Here is a 26,188-nt window from a genome sequence, read left to right on the forward strand (position 1 = left end):
TATAATAATCAAATAGGTATATGTGATTTTTTTTTCTTTTAGAAATTAATATTCAAACCAAAATATACTGCTATGTAGCATAAAATGTTTCTTTTTTTAGTTTAAATAGGTTTTACTCATTTAGAAATATTTAAATTAAAAGTTTGAAAGAATATTTTAGCCTTATCTTATAAAATATGTAAGAATATATTCTATTCACTTGCAGGTAAATGTAAAATTTCCAGATTTGTATTAAATGTCCCATTTTCTTTTAGTAAATTAGTTATCTAAAATACCAATTTTTCTATACTTTTTGCATTTAAATGACTTTTATTTTATTGCTCAAATCTTTCTTTCACTATAAATTCTTTCTTCAATATTTTTTCTTGTTATTGTGAAGTCCTAGTGATAAGTTTTCCTACTTATGTTTCAGATTTCAGGAGTTGAAGGATTCATTGTGGAAACTGTATCACATAGCTAATGTCATTAGACGAGAAAGACTGGGTGCTGGAGGATTGGAACTGAACAGTATTAACATGAAATTTGAAATTGATCGAAATCTTCCATCAGCTGTAACTGATGTAAAATCTGCCAAGGTTTGTTAAAAGTTCCCCCCCCCCTATTATCATCTCATGTATTTGTTCATAAAACAATCTTTTTGAAAAATTCAAATGATGTATATTTGTAATTTAAATAGTAGGAAAAATTAACTCAGGTTAATGCTTAATTTTTTTATATTCTTTTATCATTTTTTTAATTGCAATATTTTAAAAAAGCATATTAAATGTGACTTAAATCTTACAATATTTGCTTAGAATATATAATTCTGTATAGTTTTATTCAACTTACAAGAATCTAAATGTTTAAAACTTATTCTTCAAATTTGCAGTGAATTAATAATATAAATTTCTATGCATCGTTACCTTAAAGGCATCCATTAAAAATATTCAATATGAGCTACTATATGAATATAAAAACATTTTATTGAAACTAGTATCTTAGTTTGTTTTTTTTATTCATTTAAGTTTTTTATGATAAATTAGTATTAACTCTATTTTTGTTTCAAATCTAACAATTAAGTTTCAGTGTACTGTGAAGTTTAAAATGTACTGCCACTCTTTGATATTGTTGATGAAAATGATTTTATTATTTTAATTATTGCTTTAGTTGGCATTTTCAAAATTTAATCTATGATTTAAAATGAATAATATTAAAATGTTTTAAACTGCAATATAGTCATAGAGTATCAACTGATGATCTTTTGTATAATTAATATTATTACAGAAACAAACAATTTACAATCGGCACGTTACTTTTCAATGTCCACTTTAATATTAAAATATTAATTTAATTTCTAAAACTGAAAATAAATACCAGCTATAAATTTTGATGCACATTTTCTAAAATATTATACTTGCACACGTGAATCCAAAATATTCACTTCTGAGAATGGTTTGGATCTCTCATGATGGGGCTTGGTCTCTATCGTATTAATTTGCTGATATTTATCATGTTGACTATGAATGTAGTTAAAAAAAAAAAGAAAGAAACTAGCTACCTTTGGTGGCTATCTTTTCGACTAGTTTATTGCCTTTTTAGGTTGATACATGATCTATGAAAGCATTTAAAAAAATATTTCACCTTATTATTTGGTATGATTGGAAAACATGAATTGGATCAGCTTACTGCAAACTGAAAAGTGTATATGTACATACACACACACATTAGTGAATATATTATAATGAAATAAAAACAAAAGTAAGCAATATTAAGGAATGTATGATTGACAAAAAAGTCAATTGAATATATATACATCATAGTATTTAAGAACTTTGTTACATATAATGTATCTAATTGAATAAAAAATATTATTGAAATTAAGGAGAAAATTTCTATGGAAATGAAACTTGAAAGTAATTCTTTGCGTAATCAGTTTCTGTAGGCTAGTTAAGAAATTTGGCAATGGTTAAGTCTATTTTTGCACTTGATTAAAGTTTATGTTTGAAGCCTATTTCTTGATTTCTTTAATATTTTCTTTCCACTAATTAAATATACATTTTGCTGACAAGGCAAAAAAATTCTGATAATAATTTCCAGCTCCATTAATTAGCTACATGAGGCCTAAATTCATATGATGGTTTATGTACATTTACTGTTGCCATTCAGTAATTGATAATGAAAGCGTTTTTTTTTGTTGTTGTTGTTGTTTGTTTGTTTTTTGTCACATACGTTATTTTTTTTATGTACTTAAATATACTAATACATTCAAATTGATTGGGAGATATTGTAATGCTAATGCCTTATATTTCGCTATCATTCACTTATAAACTGTGAATACGTATTTAGCAATGTTTACTACTTACAAGTTCTTACTATCTTGCTAGGTTTTGAAAAAATAACAATTATTTTTTTTTAAATTCATTATTTTTTTCTGAATTTTATTCCATTATATTTTCAAATTGTAATTTTCTAAAATTATTCTGATATTTAGTAATAAAAACCTTTTCCTCTATAGTATACATCTTTGATTATTGATTTGATTATTATTAATTATCAAGCAGTTCTTTTATATTTCCAAAATAATGAAAATATTTTTAAAAGTTGCATATTAACTCTATGTAAAAATCACTGTACATTTATTTTATGTAGACATGTTTCCAAAATACAATTAATATTATAATCCCTTATTTTATGTTTTATAAATGATTTATATTTTTTTATTAAAACTAATCATTTTAATATTAAAACATGTTTTTTTTTTTTTAATTTTCAAATAGCATAAAGTAATATGACCTCTTCTTCAAAAATGATATGATTGATATTTCTGTAGAATCTAAAACTATGATAGTAGGATTCTATTGGATTTTTTCTAATGATGTATTGAAAAAAACAACATGCATTTTATGTTTTATAAATAATAAGTTTATATATTTTTTCATTAAAACTAATCATTTTTATATTAAGACATGTTTTTTTTTAAATTTTCAAATAGCATAAAGTAATATATGACCTCTTCTTCAAAAATGATATGATTGATATATCTGTAGAATCTAAAACTATGATAGTAGGATTCTATTGGATTTTTTCTAATAATATATTAAAAAAAAGAACATAACTTACTAAATTATAATTAATTCTTTTAAATAGCGTGCTTTTCAACTCAATTTTTCTTTTTGTTATTAATGGATCTGGTTGTTTTTTTATATTTCACTTTACATATTTTGTATATACTCAATAACATCATTTGTATTTTTTTAGGAATTAGCAATTCATAAAACAGTAGCTGAATGTATGATTTTTGCTAATCATTGGGTTGCTAAGAAGATAAATGATGTATATCCTTCCCAAGCTGTAGTAAGTTATCAATTTTTTTGAAAATGTTTGCAAAATTAGACATTTTAGGAAAAGTAACTATCAACCTGATAATGTCTGAATCTTTTGTTTGTTTTTTATGTTAAGTATTACCTTATAGCTTCGACGACATCCTAATCCAAGAGAAGCCGATTTAGTTGAACTCCAGAAATTGGCCAAATCTAAAGGCTTTAGTCTTAATATCCATTCAAATAAAGAGCTTGCTGCATCTTTAGAAAAGGCTGTTGACTTTCATGATCCTAGTATAAATCAGGTAATTCTTTCTTAAATCTTAGCATTTGAATTAACAGTCATAGATTCTTTAATCTAAAAATGCTTTTTTTTTTTTTTGGAAATACTTGCTGTTTATGTAAATTAACTCTTAAATTGTAAAGGATTTGTTATATATTATTTTTCATAAATTTTAACCCTTTTCTTTAATTCTTTTTTTAACTAGACTACTTTTTTTAAAAATTCTGCAGTTAAAGAATGAAATCCAAAATTATATGTAACATTAAGCTTCAAAAACTGTTCATTATTTAATAAAATGTAAAACTATTATATTATTGAACATTTAATAAAAAAAATTTCTGAAATATTATATGCTATTAGTGCATACATTTTTGTAATAATGTAATTTTTCTCAAGTAACAGTACACATATCATAAGCATATTTGAAAAAGATATTGTTAACTTTACCTAATTGTCCAATAGTTTTGCCAGAAACGTTAGAAGTAGATGATCTGTTCAATCCATTAGCAGTAGATGAAGGAGTAGTTTAGTAATCACGTTAGTAATGTATGGAGAAGAATAAGTAGTTCACTATCAATAAAATTCTACACCCTTTTTCTCTATTTTAATAAAAAAAATTAAACATTAGTATATAAATAAATAATTTGATAGAACTTATTACACTTTAATGAAGTCATTATTTGTCATAATTATGGCAATATTGTTACAGCAATACAGAATACAATCATCTCTACTATTAATAAAAATGAATGTATGTGTTTGCAATCTACAGGCCTGCCTGTTTGACCTACAACTACCAAACTTGGCACCTATATATTTTAGAGATTGGAAATAAGCAGCATGTTGCAATTTTTTTCTTACATTTTATTTAAATAAAAATTTAGTAAAATATTAGCATTTTTTCATCATAATTTCCAGAAATATTTCAGCATACAAATGGTTTTTCTGTCATCTTAAATTTTTTCAATTCTTTAATTTTTTTTTTTTTTGTGATACTAATTTAATATTTGTGCTTTTTTTAAATTTTGACAATTTTTAAAAAATATTCTTTTTGTCTTATTTCCAACATTTTCATTGCTTCATTAGAGATTTAGTCCCTTGATTTCATGCACAGCTGAAAGCTAAAGAAGCAGAATTTAATTTAACATTGTGTAGTTACAAAATAAATGCCATGAATATCAGATGAAAGATATTTACATTTTTAATAACATGATGGTGTCGTAGGATTGGTCTTCATTAAAAAATAAACTAAACATATGTAAAAATTAAAGGAACTTGGCTTTAATGTCTAATAATTTAATAGAATAATGAATATGAAGTTACATCTAAGTGATTTAATGAAATTAAATATGTCCAATATTCTCAACAATACAGTAGATTCCCAAAAGCTGCTAGTAATGAATAAGTGTCCAATCGGACTGTTTGGTGGGAGGGGAGGGGGAATTGAAAACATTCCAAAAGAGCTTTTTCAAAAAATTTTGGATATGCGACAGTTTCAAATGTTCTTCTGAGCAAATCTACATTGTATCTTGACATGCACAAAGTTTCTCTTGCTGCCCAACTGCCAGAAGATTGTAGTGTATAAAAATTGTATCATTGCCCATGATAATAAATTGACCGCAACAGAGCCTTTTAATTTCAATCATCAGCTCTTAAAGAATAACGACATACAGTTTCATAAGAATGCCATTGCTATTTCTGTCTATTTCTCACATATGCACAATATGATCTAAGTTCTGACTTACCCTCGTATTTAAATTCAGACTTTACTTGATATTTATATATTGGTTATGTCATACGTGCACTCAGAAGCTAAGTATTACAATATAATCGGCTACATGTTTTATTTTGTATTTTCAGATTTTTCGCATTTTAGCTACTCAAACTATGAATCAGGCTACATACTGCTGCACTGGCTGTTACAGCTTACCAGAATTGTATCATTATGGTCTAGGACTTGACCGATATACACATTTTACTTCACCAATTCGGAGATATGCTGATATTTTAGTAAGTATATCTGTTTAATTAAAGTGTATTAAATATTTATTGTTTTATCTGTTTGTGATTAATTTTTCTCTTTGTTTCTTGAAGTTTTACTTTAAAATTGTTTTTAGAAGTAGATGCTGAATTGAATTTGTAATAGAATGTTTTGCCATTTGTGCCATCTATGGCAATTTTCACCCTAAAATATTCCTTATCCCTTTGAAATATGCTGCTTTGTATTATATTTATTGTATTTTTGTTTATTTATCTAAATATGTTGATATTTTCTTTGCAGGTTCACAGACTTCTACTTGCAGCTGTTAAAGAAACAGATTCTAATCTTAGCATGGATTCAACAGAAATAGAAAAATTATGTAATCATATGAATATCAGGCATAGAGTAAGTTCATTCTTTATTTCTTTTTTTTTTCCTCTTACTTCCCTGAAATTTTGTAACTTTTACACTTCAACATTTTAAATTTTTTTATTTATTTCAGTGCATGCACTTTGATTTCATTGTTATTTAAATATATAGCTAAATAATTTTATGTTAATATATTTAAAATTAATAACAGATGATTGAAAAACCATGTATATAAAATTATTTAACATAAAACTACTCTCTTTAAAAAAAAAGTCTTAGTTTGATGTTATTTTTTGTGAAACAGCGCAGTAAAAAATTCTGACCTTATTGAAAAGAGATATCACATCTTGTACTTATTAAAGAAGTTTATTCTTTTTTTACTTTCTTATATACAAAGTCTTATTGTCGTTAAAAATTCTAATGCAATACTTTGATGAATATCCACATTTAAAACATTCCTGAGTTTGGAAAACATATTTTTAAAATTATTTGTCTGTCAGTCTATGAATACAATAATTCAAAAACTATTTGAGCTGAATGGATGAAAGTTATCATATGGTCTTTATACCAAAACTCAGATGTTGTCTTTGTTATCTAACCAAATAGTGAAATTCATCTAAAACCTTAACCAAATAAATTGAGTAAAGAATGTTGTATATTATTTCAAAAAGAAAGGTTAATGTAACAAGTTAAATTTCCATATTTTCTAATAATAAAATATACTTTATTGCATTCAATATGGTTATATGTGCATATTTTTCATATCTCTTTACATTTACTTTTTTCCATTGGCATAGGCTGCTCAAGATTTGGAAAAAGATGCTCAACAACTTTTCCTCACTTTCTACTTTGAAGAATTAAGTGGGCAAGAAAACTCATCTCCTTGCCTTGTTGATGCCATTATCTATGCCTTAAGAGCCAATGGACTTCTGGTATTCATTCCCAAGTATGGCATCAAGGGTGCCGTGTGTTTATGTAATAAAGATCGAAAAGTGGCTGTTGTCCAAGATGCTATTGAATGGGTGGATGGTCATCTGACTAACGCTGAATCTTGTTTAACTGTTTGTGCTGGTGGAATCTTGCAACAGTATCGAATTTTTGACCATATTACAGTGAGTTAAAAGTTATTTTAATTGAGCAATTAATCATTCATTTTGTTGTATACAGATTTTAATTTCCTGTCACAAAGAAAAAAATAATTTTATTGCCAGGCAGAAGTAAATTTTATACAGCTAGAAATATTTTATTTTTATTTTCTATTATGCCAAGAGAAAATATTGTAATCATCAAACAGTTTGACTTCGAATAATGAATTTCCTCCCTAGGTCTGAAAAACACATTTTTCGAATCTTAGCTGTCGATTTAGGAACACAATAACTAAAAGGGGGGGGTATCATTTGTATATATTTGTGTCACTAAATATATATATGTGTGTAATAAAAATTATAACGCTTCTTTTCTATTGAAAGAAATATTCAAATATATTTTAAGTCTGTGGCAACTTTTTGATTTGCAGTTTCTTATATAAAAATTTATATCCTCTGTAGAATTTTGCATTCAAATGTTTATCTACATTCATAATTCTTTTATTTTTTTTACAAATACTTTTGGAAATTTTAGGTATGTGTAAAAGTTCAAAAATCAAGATCTCATCTAAACAGAATTGTGCTTGAACTGGTTGATAATAAACCATATTCAAAGGATTGGAATGAAATAATAAAAGAAAAAGTAAGTCAAATAGTTTAAATTTTTTTAATGGATAGTTGGTAATTTATTTACATTCCTACAGAATATTTTTGGCATAAATTAAAAGTCGTCTGATATTTGAAAAAAGCATGCTTTTAAAACCTAAAAATATATGCATTCATATTTGCTAATGTTTGCAACGTTTTCCTTCATTTTTCTTTTAATATGTAATAAGTTGATAGTCATTTCTCTCCCTCCACTCTTTTAACTAAAAAAAAATCTTGCTGTTTTTGTTTTTTTTTCCCCCTACTACATTGGAAAACCTTTGGCATAATACAAATGCTACATAAGATACATGTTCATTTCATTTCCTACTATAAAATTTTAAATATAAAATCAGTTTTAAGTATTTTACTCTGTTTTACGTTTGATCATTTAAAAAAAAGAACAATTTATTTTTTCAGTTAAACAGAATATCTCTAACTAAAAAAGTTTAATATTTGTCACACTTCAAAATAAAATCTGTTAAATAGAAAATTTGAACTGATCATTCTTAATACTCTTTTTATATTAAAAAAATACATGCAATCTGTCATGCTAACTTGCTGGAAATGTTGAAGGGTAAGGGGTATTAAAGTAAAAGACAATTTTATAATTAATTTTAAATTTCTTCACCTGTCATGTTTTGAAATTTTTATTAAAATTATTTTTATTTTTTTTGTATTTTATAAGTTAATTTTAGCATTCATTTATGTTTTTAAATTTTTTCAACGGTTACTTTTTAATGCATATCAAACTTAAGACAACACGTTTTTAAACAATAGTAATATTTAAAAGATTTGCTTGAATTTTAGAATGCATGGATACTTTGCATGTTTTTTATATAACTCTTGTTCTAAAAGAGTATAGATAATTTAATTTGAAAAAATAGAAAAATAAAAGCTTGTAATTAAAAAGAAATTATATTTAGAAATTTAACAGCAAAATTATTCAAAACAGCTTTTAATTAACAGTTTTATACTAATATCTAATTTTTATTCAGAAATAGTGAATTTACTTCACTAAAAATAACAACAATAATTACAATTGATACTTTGGTGAACAAACCAAACTTAATTTCAAAAAATTCTTTAACATTTGGTTTAACGGATTTCACTTCATATAACATCCATCCAATTAGCATAAGTTTAATAATAAGTTATTAATTATCTTCACATATTTCAATTATTATTCAATTTATTTTGTTATAAGACTTAAATAATAATGTGAAAATTTGTTTCCAATATCTGTGTGCTACATTTCATTCGAAGTTATATTATTGAATATCACTTTACAAGCCTGCTGACAGTTATCTGTCTGCAATTTTTAAGCCGAGTGAGTGGATCTTGTTTTTACAGTGGCTCCAACTAGGGCCAAGACCATGACTTAACAACTCATGCTTTACAATCCTTTTTACGGGGCGGACTTCATGCATGCATATCATTCACTCATCCACAGATCGTAATTTAGACCTGAATCAGCAAACGATAACCTCAGAACCTGTACCAGTGGTATTACTCTTCACACAGAGGTCATTGAGATCACGACAGATTTACATGTGTGCCAGCACCACAAACATGAACAGTCTTCAGCCGGCGAGGTTCGAACTCACAACTTAAGGGATGCGAGTCCAATGCCCTACCAACCAGACCAGGCTATCCCAGCCACGAATATCATATCATTTGTGAATAATTAATTATTATAAATTAGCAACTGGATAATTAATTACTTTACTTTTTAAATATGCAATTAATTTATTCTGAGTAATTTTAAAGGCAAATTAGAGAAATTTTGTTTTCCCCCTGTTCAGAAAACTTCTGCCTCTGCCTCATCTGTAATTTTATCACCAGAATTGAAAAATATACCAAATTTTGCACCAAATTTGCCAAATAAATGATCAGTTGTTGGTCTGAATATTCACGGTTGATTAAATATGATAACACAAAAATGTAAAAGGCTAAATATTCGTTATTGTCTTATATCAAAATTGTAAATATATTACAAAATTCGATTTGGTCAAATGGAAGAGCCTATCATCTTAATATGTATTTCGATTTTTGTGCCTTTTCACTGTACTATGAAAAATAACGTAAAACGGTACAATGCTTTCCTGTTTGAGAAGATAGAGGGGAAGGAAGTCCCATTGGTTTAATTTACGAAAATATTGGGTAGTGATTGAAGAAATAAATTCAACTCAATCCAGTATCTTCAAAAATATTATTTACCTGTCTTCTTATTAATAGGGCCATTAAAAGGATTCTTAACATTTATAAGTAAAAAAAAAATTATGTCACTTACCAATAAACAATTATATAAAAATAAAAATTATTACAAATAAAAATTTGTTTCTTTAAATTTATGGAATTTTAATTGTTTAAAAAAGAAAACATTTTTAATGTATTTTAAGTAATATCCCTATTTACAATTAATCACTAATAATTCATTAACATGCTTAATAATAAATTTATCATAACTTAATACATATTGCAATCTAGTATTTATTATAAGAGCTTGAAATTCAAAGAACATGAAAGTTTCTCTTTATGGTAGAGCTGAACTTGTTTTTCAACAATTTTATTTAATACTAATAAATAATATTTATGAAAAAAAATGGATTCTATGAAAAATTTTATTTAATGAAAGATTGATATTATATTTCCTTATGTACAGTTAAGTACTCAAAAATGTGAGCAAGAATTTAAGATAAGAATTATTGAAATTATTACTTTAATTATTTTTATTGATACTAAATGAAATGTCACCTTTCCAATTCATGATTTTATTTTTGAATTAGTTCGATCTGTCTTCTCTGAGGGAAAATAAAGATGAAGAACTTGAAACCAAAGCAACTGAAAATGTTAAACCAGTACCTGAGAAAACTGAAGAATTTAATATGTATTTATTTCTACAAAAAATTCGAGCCTTAACACTCAGTGAATAATGAATTATTTTGGTAATGTAAATAAGATTTGTATAAATTGCATTTTACTATTTTTTATGTATATATGTATGTATTTTATGTGGTTTTTTTTACAATACATAAAAGATAGATGTTTTTGCTGGTTGTTACTAATTACTTCTAGATGCTGAAATTCCTCTTGAAAGAATAAATTATAAAAAAGCTTTATAACTTTTATCATAATTGCATACATGTGTAATTGGGCTTGCAAGAAATAATTGTTTTTGTATTGGAACAGTGTGTATTACCTAATGGAAGAACTTCATGTTTAAGCAGAAAATTTAAAAAATAATATTACTATCATAAATCTGATATAATAAAAAATACTTTTCACGAAGAATGTAAACTCTTTAATGTACTGCTGAATGAAATTTTCTGGAAAATTATAAATTAATGTAAAGAACTGCATAACTAGAATCTCAAATTCTTAAATCTATCAAGGCAATTTGATAAGTTATATTACAATAACAAATTGTCTTAAACATTCTTAATAAGTAATAATTTATAAAAATTGGTTCTGAGAAAAATGCAATCCAGTGAAATAAACCAATACAACAAATTATTTTGCCAAGTTAATTTTTATTGTTTTTAATGTATGTATATTTATATATATATATATACAAATCTTAAAATTACTAGTACACACTGAAAAATTACACAGAATAAGAAAAGGATTACACCTATGCATGTAGTAACTCCAATGGACAGTCAGATGCAATATGAACTTGTATGACGCGCTTGCTTGTGCTAAAAACAAATTTTGGCATTCAGTTCATGGCTTAAGAAATATTTCAGTGTTTAAAAAAAAAATTATCAATTTGCATTAACATGAAATTATACAACTATTTGGGACTGTTGAATTTAATTTGCATAATTTAAAAAAAAATCACTTTTTCAGTAAGTTTGCACCTGGAAATTCTAAACAACATATACTACTTCTTGCCACTACAAAGTCTACATTAGTTGCTGTAAACAATTAAATGAATAATGAAGAAAATGGTGTTTATGTTCATCAATATATTGAGAAATATATCAATATTTGAACGGTACACCCATAAAAGGAATTTATAAAAAAAATGTATTCATTTTCTTCAATACTGTCATATGAATTATATCAAAATATGCATAGTTTTAATTTGGAAAGAACCGTTCATTTTAACTTCACACACAAACATGGTGATTGATGCAAGAATAGAATATACTTAAGGAGATGCAAGTTGCTGTCTTAAATTCTTATCAGAAAAATATATTTATTTTATCACAATAAAAGTATTTTTAAATTACAGGTTGGTTTATTATGCCATTAAAGTTCATTAATCTAAATTTACATTGTAATTTTACCAATTAAAAGGGGGAAACAAAATTGCATTAAGAGCTAATACAGTTTTAACAGAACACTTGCATCTAATCTTGGAGAAAATATGCTTTATATAATATTCAAACTACACACTATTTCATACCTTTTTAAATCTATAAATATAATGACTAAACAAAGAGGGGGAAATACAGCATACTATTAGGTTATTGCTATACATCATAGAAAAAACAATCAAAACTAATTCCAGGTGCTTTTTTAAAAAAAAATAAAAAGAATTTTTGTGTTAATGTACATTTTGCATTATGCAATTAAGCACAGTATTGACATTCAAGTTGGGAAAGAAAAACTTTTTTTTTTTTTCCCTTTTAAGATGATACTATAATATTTAACTTTTGTAAGAGCTTAAATGTGAACCATTATTTAAACCTATAACAGTTCTTTTTTTTTTTTTATCATGATCAATATATAAAATTAATAAGAATTTATTTTACATGATTTAAAAAATAATTCATTTTATATGGTTAAACTGTATTTAACTTTTTGTTTGTTCTTGCCTATTAAATTTAGAAACACTAACTGAAATGACAAATAAAAAAGAAGATTGATTTTTATTCCAAAAATTTTCTTTGTTGTTCTTTTAATAAATTGACTTATATCTCAGAGCTGTGTATCAGTTCAAACTCCCTAAAGACTTTTAAAGTAATTTTTAACAAATTGTGCAAGACTACGCATACATATCAAATCCATTATTTAAAAAAACAGCAATAAATAAATTTAATAATGTATATTTCTTACTAAGTGTCTATTCTTAACTACAAGGATATTATGCAATTTTATAAAATGTCTTGAATGAATTGGGCTTTAAGGTATTTGATAACATGTTTTAATGAAAATGGAATTATTCTTTTCATAATTAAAAAACACACAATACTTATAATACCTGAGAATTGAATGAAACACTCAATCTACATCTATAATGTCGTGTGAATGATTGAATAATTTTACAAATAATAATGCAATAAATAAAACATAATTAGAAATTAGCACCATTTAAAAAAAAACTCATAATATACCAAGTTATCACATTTAGGTAACAGAGTATATAAATAAAAACTTTAAATATTCAGACGTTAATAAATTATGGAAAAAGCTTCAACAAAGAAAATTAGCTTGAAATTTACAATGAAAGACAATGCTTTTAAAACATTTTATCACAAAAGATAAATTCAATAACTTCCTTACTAAGGAAATAAAAAATATTTTTTAACTATAGTTTTTTTCAAAATGAGATATTTCTATATAGAAAAGACTTAAAAATAATAAAAACATATAATTTCTCAAATAAAAATTATATCAAAATATATAAAACTTAATTCAATATCAAATATATAGAGACAAAAAAATACATTGTTTAATTTTCAATTATTTTCACACCAATTCTTAATAAATTTAATATAATAAAATGGTCCATGATTTACAAACAACTATGAGCATGTTAAAAGCTATCAATAGCAGATCAAAGAAATTATATTCAAAAACCAGTAAATAATAGAATGTTAAATTCATGTGCAATAACCTTATTTATTCTGATAATACATAACAAAAGTTGTCGTCAACAAATGACACAGAATTAAGACGTCACGGAGCAAATAAAGCTATTTTTTAAAGTACAATATTTATTAACCAGTAAGTGAAATTAATTTATGAAGCAGATTGTAAATATCTTTATTTCCTTGATAATTAGAACCCTGAGTTACACATAAGTTTACTAAACCATGCTCTTAGAAGTTGTACATTGATTGTACAAAAACTTCTTAGAAATATTTTTCATTTATAAAGAATTTTTGATAGAGGGGTTAATATACAAGAAACCACAATTTCTCTCTTTATCAATATTACTTGCCTACTTCGAGAAATAATAATTTTTTAAAAATTGCTATTATATAGTTTAACCTGAACACATGTCTAGATAATCATTGCATAAATACAAGTTTTAAAAATCTTCCACATATGTTTTCACTAAAAATTACAGCAATCTGCAGTTCAACCCGTATAGAGCTTCTATTTATAGTTTAGGTTTTTCATTAATTTATAATTGTTCAATAATCCATGAAAAAGCCCATTTCTTTCAACAGTAAAAATGAAGAAATATTTGATTAAAATATATTAAATACTTCTCAAAGAACATTTAGTAAAGCCTGATCATAAAATCAAAGGAATAAACAATATGAAATATTCCATTTAATTTTACAGTACAGTTTCCAAATCATACCATTTTTTTTTTTTTTAAGTAACTGTTTAGAGTTACATTAACAGCCAGGGGGGGGGTGCTTCTTAGTATGAAAATGAATAAATAAGAAACAAGTTAGAAATCTTTGAAACAATTAAAACCAATTCTTAGAAAATATGTTTAAAATATCACAATGGCTGCATGAATAAAATTCAAATTTGTAAAAAATCTAGAAAGAAAAGAAATATCTATCAAATCATCACTATATAAAAAGTACTTGAATATCACTTTATTCAAAACTTTGTCCTTATTTATCTCTACCAAAATTAAATTATAGAAAGTGATATAGATCATAATTTGTAGGATTGGTTTCCAAACAAATCCAACAAAAATAGTTTACTTTAGATTAAACAATAAGATCCAAAAGAAATTAACTGTATTTGATAGCCTTTATATATATGAACAGTTTTGAGCTGTATACAGCGAGAAAGATTTTAAATAAAGCTTGATATTAATCAACAGAATTGAAAGAATTGGGTAGTTTTAATACACACTTCATCAAAAGAGCAGAATTGGTATTTCAAATGTTGCTAGTTTGTCAACATTTAGTGAAAAAAATTTTTTATCTAGTTTTGGTTAAAATTGCTTTAAGGAAATCAAAGTAAAACCATATGTAACATCAAATAAGATATTATTTCAAATACAAAAAAATGAATGTAATTTGTAATTTTGAATCATTAAATATATAGATTTTTTTAAATCAATTTATATATTTAGAATTAATAATTCCTCTTAAATATATTCCCATACTGCTTGACTTTCTAAGTAAAAGATTTGTTTTCATGAGTTCATTCTAAATATCTGAAACAAAAATTAATATTACATACAATATTGAATACATTGCCCTGTATTTTAATACATATAGTTGCATTCTGCAAACTGTGTAAATCGCTAAAATAAATACACACTTGAGAATTGTAAGTGAAAATGGGGATAGTACAATTGTTTCACATTGTAAAAATAAATTACTTGATGATGATGATAATAAATATATGAATACATGATAACTTAATTGCAGATGAGTTTTAAAAAAAAATATTTTTCCATTTAAAATGGTAATGAATGGGAAAAGAAGAATACATATTGTATGCAACAACCTTCTCAAATTAAAACAAAAATCGAATCTTCGTATGGCTTTAAAAAAAAAAAGCAAATAAATCATTTTCTGATTTTTAAAATAATTAAATCAACTGAAACATGAAAAAAGACATTCTAAATTAAATTTAGTAATAAAAATACAGAAAGTTGGCTGAATGATAGCCATTAATAAAGAAAAAAATTTGAATTACTTTTGATGATGCAAAATGCAAGTGTGTTTACAAGGGAGGAAAACAGGATACCTTGTCATAGATAGTCAGTTATGTTCAGTAATGGTAGCAAATAGTACCTTGACAGCAAGAGTAAAATGTGAAACAACAAACATTGGATTTTACATTATAAGACTTGGGTACAAAATTTTATTCTTGTTGTCTAGGTACTTATTACTTTCAATGAAGACAAACTGCTATGTGATTTGACATGAAACATCAAGTCATGAAGCTTTTTAAAACATTAACATAAATAAAGGTAGGAAAATGCCATTCCTTTAACTTAAAAAAGATTAATTCTAATACAAGTCACCATCATGCTGAGACTGTTTCCACGATTGTTTTCTTAATAATCTCTCCTAAATTCTCTCCAGGTTCGTCACTTCTCTCATTTTCAACACGCTGGGAAATGGAACATTTCTGTGACTCTCTTCCAATAGAAAGGGGACAATTTTCCACCAAAGTACTATAAACTTTTTCTGATTCCAGATTAACTGGTTTTATGGCAGTGACATCTTGAACTTTGGAGCTCAGTAATCCATGATACAAATCCATCTTGGTCCCAGGAACTACAGAACTCAAATCTGTATAACACTGTTCTTCCTCTGCTATTGCTTCTATTGGTTTAGGTGAAAGAGGTTGTGAATTGTAACCATGAGATTCAGCTTTCAGAGGAGGTTCTACATGTTGAGGATCAAAATCTGGAGGTCTAGAATGAGCATTGCTGAAACTGTTCCGTTCTAGAGAATTTACTGAGGTACCATTGCAGAACTGATTATCCTGTTGAACCAATGGAGGAAATGTACTTTCGGTAGGATAGTAGCATCTTATGCTGAGATCATTACTAGAAGTACATTCTTTACTGGTAAAATGATTTAAAAATTTGGAATCATTTGTTTGTGCAACACCATCTGTCAAGGATGGTCGAGTCCGCGGAAGCGTGGAGGTGGTCAAAGATGTCTCCAAATCAGAGTCTAAGTCATCACTGGAATAATCAGAGTTTTCAGAATAAGAACTTTCTGGAGGACTAAAAGGGGATGCATACATATCACTAGAAGTCTTTTTCTCTGATTCGCTTATGGCCATAAATGCAGAAACCTGTTCTTTCAAAGGACTGTTGACAATGCAACTGTTGCTCTCAATGGAAGAGGTAGAAGTCATCGACAGATATGATGGCGATGGAACACATGATGTAAATGCAGTAGAGGGATTAGACAATGAGCTGCATGAATCACATGATGATAGAGATGAGACAGAAAAGTTATTTGCTCCTGCCTTAGCTGCCAACTGCTGTTGCTCCTGTTTCTTTTCTAGCTCCAACCTCATTAGAGTGTGAATGAAGTGAGTACGAACACGAAGTGGGTTGAATTCAATTCGGCCAGCAATGTTCCCACATCCATCTCGACTGCACCCACACGGAAAAGAGAATCGGTCTACTTGGCACTTTATGCCTGCCTGACTACAAGAGCAAGTATCAGGATCACAATATATCTTGCACTCACAACCACAGAATTCACGTGAAGATCGTATATCGCGACATTCTTCCTTTTCAAAGGAATCAATCTTTTGTACTCCAGATGCACGTAAAAGAGCTCTTCTTTGGCGAATAGATACAGGTTGCAGAAAATAGCAACTGTCAGCTTCAAGTTCAGAATCTGAAACATCACTGATGTCTTCGCTGTCATCAGAATCAGAAGTAGATGACTGGTACTTTGCCAAACGTCGTTGGTGATTTATCAACTCTCGATGCACTCTCTTCTGTTCCTCAGCATGTTCCAGAATCGAGAACATTCTCATTTGGCTATGTTTTTGATCCATTCCTAAAAAATATTTAAGAAATCTAATTTAAAATAGTAATATTGTGATATAAACTAATATGATACTGCTTTTAATTTCATAATTAACTTTTATATTAAAGTTGAAAGAAATTCTTTTTTTTTTTTTTTTTTTTTTTCAAAATGGGATTATTGGTAATAACAGAAAAGAAAAGACTTTGGCACCTTGAAATCATATAATGGCTTCCTTATTCTTATCAGCCTTTACTAATTGTCAAGTTATCCACTAGTTACCAGAAGTCTAGCAGATGACTATGACAAGAGAAACAAATTCTGTATTCAAATTTTGATACATAATGGAAGACTAAATAAAAATTAATGCCAATGTGAGATTAAATAAAATTTACAAACTTAATTCAGTATGAAAAAAAATATCAAGAATTTTAAGAATATAATTTGTAGAGTTCAAAAATTCAGATTTTAAATTTTCTTCAGTTTATAGCCAATAATAATCAAGATTTAATACTGATTTTTTTTTTTTTTTTTTTTTTTTTTTGCATACTTATTTAAAAATATCTGAAATTATATTATCTCTGAAAACATTTATCACTCTTTTTTACTAAAATTTTTTTTGGAAACTAGCTAACACAATACATTCTGTAAAAACAAGAAGTAAATTTTTACAATAACATTTTTGTCAAATTTTCACTTTTTCAGTAAACAAGCCTAAGAACTATTTCTTACTGCATAAATTCTGAATGCATTAGATTTAATAATTCATATATCAGCTGTTTCAAAAGTATTACCGATCCTTATACATTCATATTTACCTGAATAAATCAAAATTTTAAAAAAAAAATTCAATTTTTTTAAAAAAAATGCCTTATTCCATTTTAAAAAGAAAATTTAACTTCAATGCTGACATATACATTTTTTTTTTCAATAAACAAGAAAAACATGAAAAAATAATGATAATGCTAACTTATTTTACTAACATAAGTTAACTTGTTAATGATTATTATGTATGTTTTAGATAAGAATGAATTTTAAAAAATTAATGATGCCTGAATGAATTAATCAATGATGCATATCAGAATTCATAGGAAACGTAACATGATCATTGTAAAATTCATTTATCAGATGGATCTTTCAATATCCTCAACAAAAACAAAAACCTTTTAATTGTCAAACAAGACATAATAGGAGTGTGTGTTCATTGTAAAGAAAATTAAAGTATATTACCTTCATTAGAACTATTTATAAATAAATTCTTCACACAAAAATATTTTTTAGATAAAAATATGTATCTGCCAATTTATTACATCTTTTGGGAAAATTAATACTTATTTGCATAACTGTGTCACTCAATTCTTTAATACAACTAAATAAATATATATTCAAAATTCATATACATACTAATATTGCTCAAAATAATTTTTTCTTCTTCTTTCTTTAAACATTGAAGAATAAACACACTTTTATTATATATAATCTTGAAATGCATTCTTTAATGTTAGAAAAACAACATTTTTCATATACTTAAGAAAGACAAAATTTCATTTTTACTCATTTTGAAAGAGAAAGATGTTCTTGATTTTTCCAAGTGTGTTACTTCATTTTAAGCCCCCTTCATTTTTACTTTCGACTTATTTCTCATGAAGTACTGGCATGTAAAATATCAACATTTAGCAATCAATTTTCTTCCTTTTCTGATTTGGGAAAGAAATTGCTTTGTTGAAATATTGTGAAAATTCAGCATTCAGTTCCTGAAGTTTACTAAATATCAAGAATATATTAATCTTGAGATAAATAAGATTTTAAATCAAAATCAATTTCATATAGATTTCACATTTGTAATTTTTTCAAGAGATTTCTTTTTAATAGAGAAATGAGTGAATCAAAATTAAAATCAACAAGAGTTATGAATATAAATTGTTCCAATAACAGCAAATATTTACAAATACAAAAAAGAAAAAAATTGTAGATGACCAGCAGGAGCTTTTTACTACAACCACTATTTATTTATAAACTTTCCAATCAAATCAAAATCAAATGTAGGTGATATAAAGATAAGTAGGATGCAAGTAAATTTAAAATAAATCAGAAAACATATCATAATCTGTATTATTTTTTTCAACAGACAAAATGATTATTTCTCTTTTTAGGTAGACACATTTATAATGTCCAAAATAATGAGTAAAAAAATTTTTTCTATGCATATTTCATGAATAATTCAGAAAAAAAAAAAACAAATTTATTTATAAATTCAAAGAATTTTTAAAACCTAAATGTCTGAATCTGTTTGTAGCCCAAATTACAATGCTTGTCTTTCGAGTGTTAAACATCAGTTCATTTAAAAATACACCTAAATTATTTTACCCAGAGTGGATCCACCTTGACTTGGAACACAAGTGAAGCCTTGAGTTCGTGGGAAATAATAGACAGTAACATTTGCAAAGCAAACATTTTTCTTTTTCGTTCGTTTCTTGGGTGGCTCATCGCTGTCAGAGGTATCTTCTAAGACAGGGTTTGAGTTATGTGTAGGAACTTCAGAACTGAATTCATCAGACTTGAGGCTGCTGTTACTTGTATCATCCTTGTCAACATCACTACTGCTGGGAAAGCTGTCCAAACAGCAGTCCTCGGAGTCTGCTCCTTTACTGTCACTGGCAATGCATTCATCAAACTTGTGCTTTGGCATTATGATGGGATTTTACATAAAATTCTGCAAACAAACAGTAAAATTTTAAAAAATTCATAAAATACATACCTTCACATAGCATGAATCATTAAATAACTCTTAAAAAAAAGGATACATCACATTTTTTAAATTCAGTATACATCCATGAATATAAATATTGGAAAAAAATTAATCAGGTTGAAAAGATATTTTTCTCAAATTGTCATCACAAATATAAATTTGATATTAAATTACCACAAAACTGACAAATTTTTTAATGCATTAGTGATAAGGATTTATAAGTCTTTTTTTTTTAATACAATAAATGCTTTTTTTTATTTATTTCTCATATTTAAAATTTCTGGAACTGAAATATTTTTTGAAAATACTTTTTGTAAATGTATATCTCTCACATATTAACAATGCATTTAATATCATGCATTATATCACACCAAAGCTTAATTCGAAAAGAATAAATTTAAAAAAATAAGCTAGATTCACAAAATAAGACAACAAAAAAATCCATTTATAATGAAATATCTACTTACCCCTAAATATCTAAATTAATATAACATTTTTAAATCAATTAAATGGCATTTTGATGGCCAATGGAGTCTTCACTTAAAAGTAAATTTCAATCTTAGAGAAAAAAAGTTGATTTGATCATAAAGAATTTTCCCAAAAACTATCCTAAATGTAGCTCAAAAAAGGAAAAAAAGTAATACTATTTACCAACTAAATTATTATCAAACTGCCTTTTTTTATATACACAGAAAAATTATCATTCCCTCAAATAAAAATTATTTGTTTTTATAATTAAACTTGTAATTTAAAAATGGAATTTTGAAATAAGTGAAATTAATTTTTGATAAATAAGTAACTGAATTTGCTAATTACTACTTAAAAAATGTATTATCAAATTCTATAATCAAAAAATTTTAAATACTTATACTATATATATTTGAAAGGAGAAAAATCTAATGAAATAAGAAATGAAATGTAGAAATATTTCATTTTTACAGAAATATATATGAGAAAAATATCTAAAGAAATAAAACTAAATGAAGCATAGAATTATTTAATTTAATCAGGAAATTATATTCAAGTACTATACTATAAATATAAAAACAGGCATATAATTAATTTTATCCTAATTATGCTTTTTTCATGTTGATAATAATGATATAAATATAAAATATATTTATAAATTGTTAATAACCTAATTTAAAATTAATGAAAAATATATAAATAAAAAGAAATATAAATATGAAGTTCCTACAAAAAAAATTCTCCAACGAAACAAAGACATATCACATTGAAAAATTTTATGATATTTATAATTAGTTAAATTGATATTTTTGTTTACATATTTCTTCAATTTTTTAAAAATATTATCATTTTCAAATCACAGGGTAGCTTTTTAAAAAAATCTAATTATTCAGAATATTTTTTAAACATTGCTTATTAAAAATTACTTAATAAATTCCAATTCAAAATACAAGGGAGAACATTAGAAAATTCCAGGAAGATCCCATTTCTGGAACAGCTCACTATGCTGACAAATAACAACATTACTTCCAAAAGATGAAGACTATACACAGGAAGATAGGAAAATTCTCTTCAATTCCGTAGTGATCCTTCAGAATCAGAAATATTCTAAATATTCAGCATCCTTACATTAAAAATACTTACATAAAATTATCAATCATATTTTGGGGATAGATGACAGAACAGCATGAGAAAACACATAATGAAAACTACAAGAAACTCAGGCACTAATGCAGAATGCTAAAAGGGAATTCAGTTAGCAACAACTATTGATCAGAGATTCTCTCTCTCTCTCTCTTTCTGCTCTGCTTCAGTGTACCTTCTCAATCAATGGATTCTCCCACTGCAGAAGGGTAGGTGGGCAGTGAGGGAAAGAGGGACTACTGCAGTCTAGGGCGCAGAGAGGCAGGCTTTAGAGAAATTAAAATCATTACATATTAATTTTAAAATTATATATATATTGACTTTTATAACATATTGTTTTAAAATTTCTTTTATATTAAAAAAGAAACCTCTTAAAAATATTACTCTTTTTTACATACTAAAAAATGCTATGAAATAAAATGCATATTTACCCAAACAAATACATGAATGGTTTATAGAATATGTGTTTTCTTGTAATTTCATTTGCCCTCTCCTACAATTTAATATACATAAATTCTCTATTAGCTAAAGATTTTTACCTAAGGTTTTAAAAATATCTTTTTTTTTCTTTATAAAATTTCTAATTAAGTTTCATTAGAAGTGACAATCCAAATTAGTAGATATTTGATTTTTTTCTTTTTAAGCATCCTAAATTCATATCTTTTTCAAAAGCTTGCCTTTTTTTAACATATATCAAAGAATTTCTATAAATCAAATATATTCTTTTTTTTAAATTCTGAATTAGGTCAAGATTAAAAATTAAAATATATTAAATTTAAAAATATATATATTATTATTATTATATTTTTTTAATAAAAATAACAAACTTCATAAAAATAAGAAATTAAAACAATTAAAAGAGTTTTCTTGATAAAAGCAAACAATATATCAAGCTAAAATAATTGAAAAAATATACACACAAATTGTTCTTACAAGATATACATACAATTGCTTTTCACTAAACAAAGCTTGAAGCAAAATATAATTCTTTAATAGATAATTATATCTTTCAAATGTATATAAAAGGGAAATATGGACATTGTTTATTCAAAGCTCTTATGAAACTCTAGAGTAAGTATGATAAATTTCTTTTTAAAGTCTATAATGCTTTCAATACATTAAAATCATTAAGATAAATTATTCTAAGATATATATTAATTTCAAGTAATGGGTTTACAGTACTTTGATCTAAACTTACAAAACTGATGGAAATTAAAGTACTGCAAGATTGTTATCTACTAGAAACTTAGAAGTTAATTAACATTAAATTTTAAAATTTGGAGCACTTAATTCATACAAATAAAATAAATAAGTTAATAAACAGAACCACAGTTAAACAAACAAAAAAAAAATCAAGTTATATGTATATATATTTCACAAAAGTATTGAGGATCCAAAATTACTTGACATTCATAATAAATTTTAACACCCTTAAAATGAAGCAATACTGAAATATTCAATCTAAATTATATTAACTAATGTACAAACAAAGCAAGCATTTGTAGCTTTCAGCTCTAGTAATGAAATTCACAAATCAATAAAAATACATTTATACTATTAATTCAATAATTGCATGTTCTATTTAAAAAATAACAAAAGTACAAATCATGAATTTTTTTGATATTAGAAGTCAGTATCTATATATTGAATTTTGAAGGATCATCTAATAAAATATTTTTTCATGTTTGTTTCTGAACTGAAATTAAAGTTACTAGATAATTTTTCATAAATTTTATTGCCTTTTTTTTTTATAAAAATATTTTTGAGATTTTAAAGTATAAATAGAAAAACTATCTTGTCTCAATAGAAAACATTAAGTCCTATTTCTCTAAACTGGAAGTGAGTAATAGTTTATATTCCAATTTTAAATCAAACTATAAAGCACAACTTTTATTTCAAAAATACAAAAGATTACAGCGTCTTTTTTTTTAATATCACTCAATTTAATTCATTAGTAAGATTTAAAAATAATTCTTTATTTCATATTATTTAGAAGGGAAAAATTTTAATACTTTCAACATTTTTATATGCAATAATACCGACTTTTATAAGAAAAAATACATGCTTTAACATTAAACAAATTTAAAACTTATATCATTTGATCTCTTTCATTTCCATACATAAACAAGCATCACTTGATTTTTTTTTACTGTTTCAAACATATATATAAATAAAAATATTTAAATTAATATTTACAGAACATTCAATTCAAAATTTCTAGATGAAGCACTATATCTATATGCCTCTTACAGTATTTAAAAAAATTAAATTTAGTAGCAAAATTTTAAACTTGATTCAGAGAACAGCCCTTTATATTTGCTACTCTCTTTCAAACAATTTTAACAACCAATCTTTTTTTCTTAAAAGAGCAAAAGAACTTTTAAAAACTAATTGAAGTTGTACATAAACATTTCCTTCTTGAAAAATGTGTTATCTTTGAAACATATCTTTCAAAAATGTGTTACTTTTAATATGTATCTAATATTTACTGCAATTTTTTTCATATAATTTTAAATCAAATTTGACTACTTGATATTTAACTTATAATGAATTCTGGTAGTTTCCAATGCACTGATAAAAGCTGCCTGTTTTTCCATTCCTTAACATTTTTCTACATAATAAAAATGACTTTATAAAAATTATTAATCATACAAAATAATATGCTTTTTATTTAAATACTTTTTCTCTTTCATTATTGTAAAATAAGTCAATTCATTCATGAAAATTTTCTAAAATTTATATAGTTCTTGTTTGTTTGTTTGTTTTTTGGCGATTCAAAATGTATTTTATATTAGGGATGACACATTTTGATTATCAATATCTTTCATAGATGAAATAAATACTAAGCAAAAAAAAATTTCTTTATCGTACAAAAGCTAAATCGGCATCAGACAAGAAACAGTCTTCAGTTTTATGCAAAATCATGCCTATTTAACGAAATATATATATACAAATTAAGCGCACAAGTTAGTCTTGATTTGCAAAATAATTCAATTTTAAAAATACATCATTATTAAAATTATTAATTTATTACAATTATTAATATAATTTTATTAAAATTAATTTCAATCATACAACAGTCTTATATGTAGCTAGTATTATATTATTTTAATTAAATAACTGATATGAGAAAGTTCTTCAATTTTACAGTATTCACTAAATATCTAAAACAGTAACACCGTTGTCGATCTGTATATTGAAAAAACATCATCACTTATTCACTGATTTAAAAAGAAAAAAAATCAGATAAAACTAAGTAACTGGATATTTTAATTTAATTTAAACTTACCAGTCTAAAATGATTACATGTGATGCTCTAATACTGATGAAAACAAATGCAATCTCTGTTTTTAAAGAAAAACAGAAATAAACTAATTAAACCGCGTTTCCACAGGTTTCATTTTAATGAACCACAAATAAGATGCCAAAAATTGCTGCCATATACGTCATAGATATATCATGACGTCAATGACAATTTTATTATTTTGAACTAGGGTCACAAATATTGATGTTTAGCCTGTAAAATCGAATTAAATTTATTTGATGATTTTTTAGCAGTCACAAATTTAGCTAATAAATTTATTTGTTCTTCCGATTATTGAAAATATTATCATTTAAACAAAACTGATTTTCAGTAGTAGTACAATATGAAATTCGTTCCAGGATAATGATTCAAGGACATAAGAAAATTTTAGTCATGCAAAGAGGAAAAGAACATTACACGGAAATTTCGAGAAAGCTGATTATTTAAAATTTGGCAGAGAAGCTAATGGCGAAGTTTTATAGAATCAAATATGGTATTTTCTTTCAGTTTCGTTTTCATGTTTATTTTTTAAAAAGAAAGCCGAAAGAAATCCACTCACGAAGCCAAAACCACCAATTTATAATTAGCTCATTCTGAATTTCTTCTCATTTTTATAATTAGCTCATTCTGAAAATGATTTCATATTTTATTTCAAATATTAAAAGAACTTGAAGTTATTCATCTGAATTCTGTATGGTGCTGTAGCTAGAAAAAAAACTGTCCATTTAGATAAAAGCTTGATGAACATTGATAAAAAATAAATCATATTAATATCTCATGTTAATTTGTTTAAATTATGCTTCCTTTAGAATACGATTGGAAGTTATCTCTTTTTTTAGACCAATCAGGATTATTATCTCTCAGGGCAAACTATTCTCCCGTACGCCTCTCTAACCAATGCATCTCTATATTACTAACTTTCCATACTTTTAGCAATCTCTAATGATTCCTCGTAACTGTAGCTAATTACTTTAACTCCCAATTTGCATTAAAATGATTCAATACTGTGCATCAAATTTACAACTCAGACTCGTCGACTGGAGAATCAAAACTAATCAAAATAAATGTGCAAGCCTTATTTTCTCTAAAAAAACAGCATAGGCTACTCTTAGATCAAATCCATATAGCATTCAATTAGTCTCAATCTAGAGCTCTCCCACTAGGTAATCAGTACCGTCACGAAATTAAGAAATTCTAAATATCAAA

General features: G+C 25.5%; 2 protein-coding genes across 3 annotated transcripts in view; one reads left to right on the forward strand and one right to left on the reverse strand.

The window, feature by feature from the left end:
• Window positions 1-10,715, forward strand: part of LOC129964590 (DIS3-like exonuclease 1) — a 35,408-nt gene extending 24,693 nt beyond the window's left edge. The window contains exons 15-22 of the mRNA XM_056079113.1: window positions 413-575; window positions 3,238-3,333; window positions 3,452-3,604; window positions 5,443-5,592; window positions 5,864-5,968; window positions 6,730-7,044; window positions 7,553-7,660; window positions 10,452-10,715. Coding sequence (XP_055935088.1) covers window positions 413-575; window positions 3,238-3,333; window positions 3,452-3,604; window positions 5,443-5,592; window positions 5,864-5,968; window positions 6,730-7,044; window positions 7,553-7,660; window positions 10,452-10,598 — 1,237 coding nt within the window. The 3' untranslated portion in view covers window positions 10,599-10,715. The remainder of the gene's footprint in view (window positions 1-412; window positions 576-3,237; window positions 3,334-3,451; window positions 3,605-5,442; window positions 5,593-5,863; window positions 5,969-6,729; window positions 7,045-7,552; window positions 7,661-10,451) is intronic.
• Window positions 10,716-13,231: 2,516 nt separating this feature from the next.
• LOC129979305 (cysteine/serine-rich nuclear protein 3-like) lies at window positions 13,232-25,089 on the reverse strand. 2 transcript variants are annotated; one of them, XM_056090704.1, is made up of 3 exons: window positions 24,968-25,089; window positions 19,686-20,031; window positions 13,232-17,351 (listed from the first exon to the last, which is right to left on the reverse strand). In XM_056090704.1, exons 2-3 carry the CDS (start codon window positions 20,005-20,007, stop codon window positions 15,847-15,849), a joined length of 1,827 nt encoding a protein of 608 aa, XP_055946679.1. In that variant the 5' UTR covers window positions 20,008-20,031; window positions 24,968-25,089; the 3' UTR covers window positions 13,232-15,846. The 2 variants fall into 2 exon arrangements, with proteins under 2 accessions (XP_055946679.1, XP_055946678.1); XM_056090703.1 differs by lacking the exon at window positions 24,968-25,089 and adding an exon at window positions 21,679-21,909.
• Between the last annotated feature and the right edge of the window lie 1,099 nt (window positions 25,090-26,188).

The sequence above is a fragment of the Argiope bruennichi genome, chromosome 1 (genome assembly GCF_947563725.1).
Source record: "Argiope bruennichi chromosome 1, qqArgBrue1.1, whole genome shotgun sequence".
Classification (NCBI taxonomy): domain Eukaryota; kingdom Metazoa; phylum Arthropoda; class Arachnida; order Araneae; family Araneidae; genus Argiope; species Argiope bruennichi.

Excerpts from the sequence above, each read along its gene's own strand:
- LOC129979305 (XM_056090704.1), bottom strand. The coding sequence starts at position 20,007 with ATGCCAAAGCACAAGTTTGATGAATGCATTGCCAGTGACAGTAAAGGA. Across the intron at positions 17,352-19,685 it reads TCAAGGTGGATCCACTCTGG|GAATGGATCAAAAACATAGC; the intron begins GTAAAATAATTT and ends AATATTTTTTAG.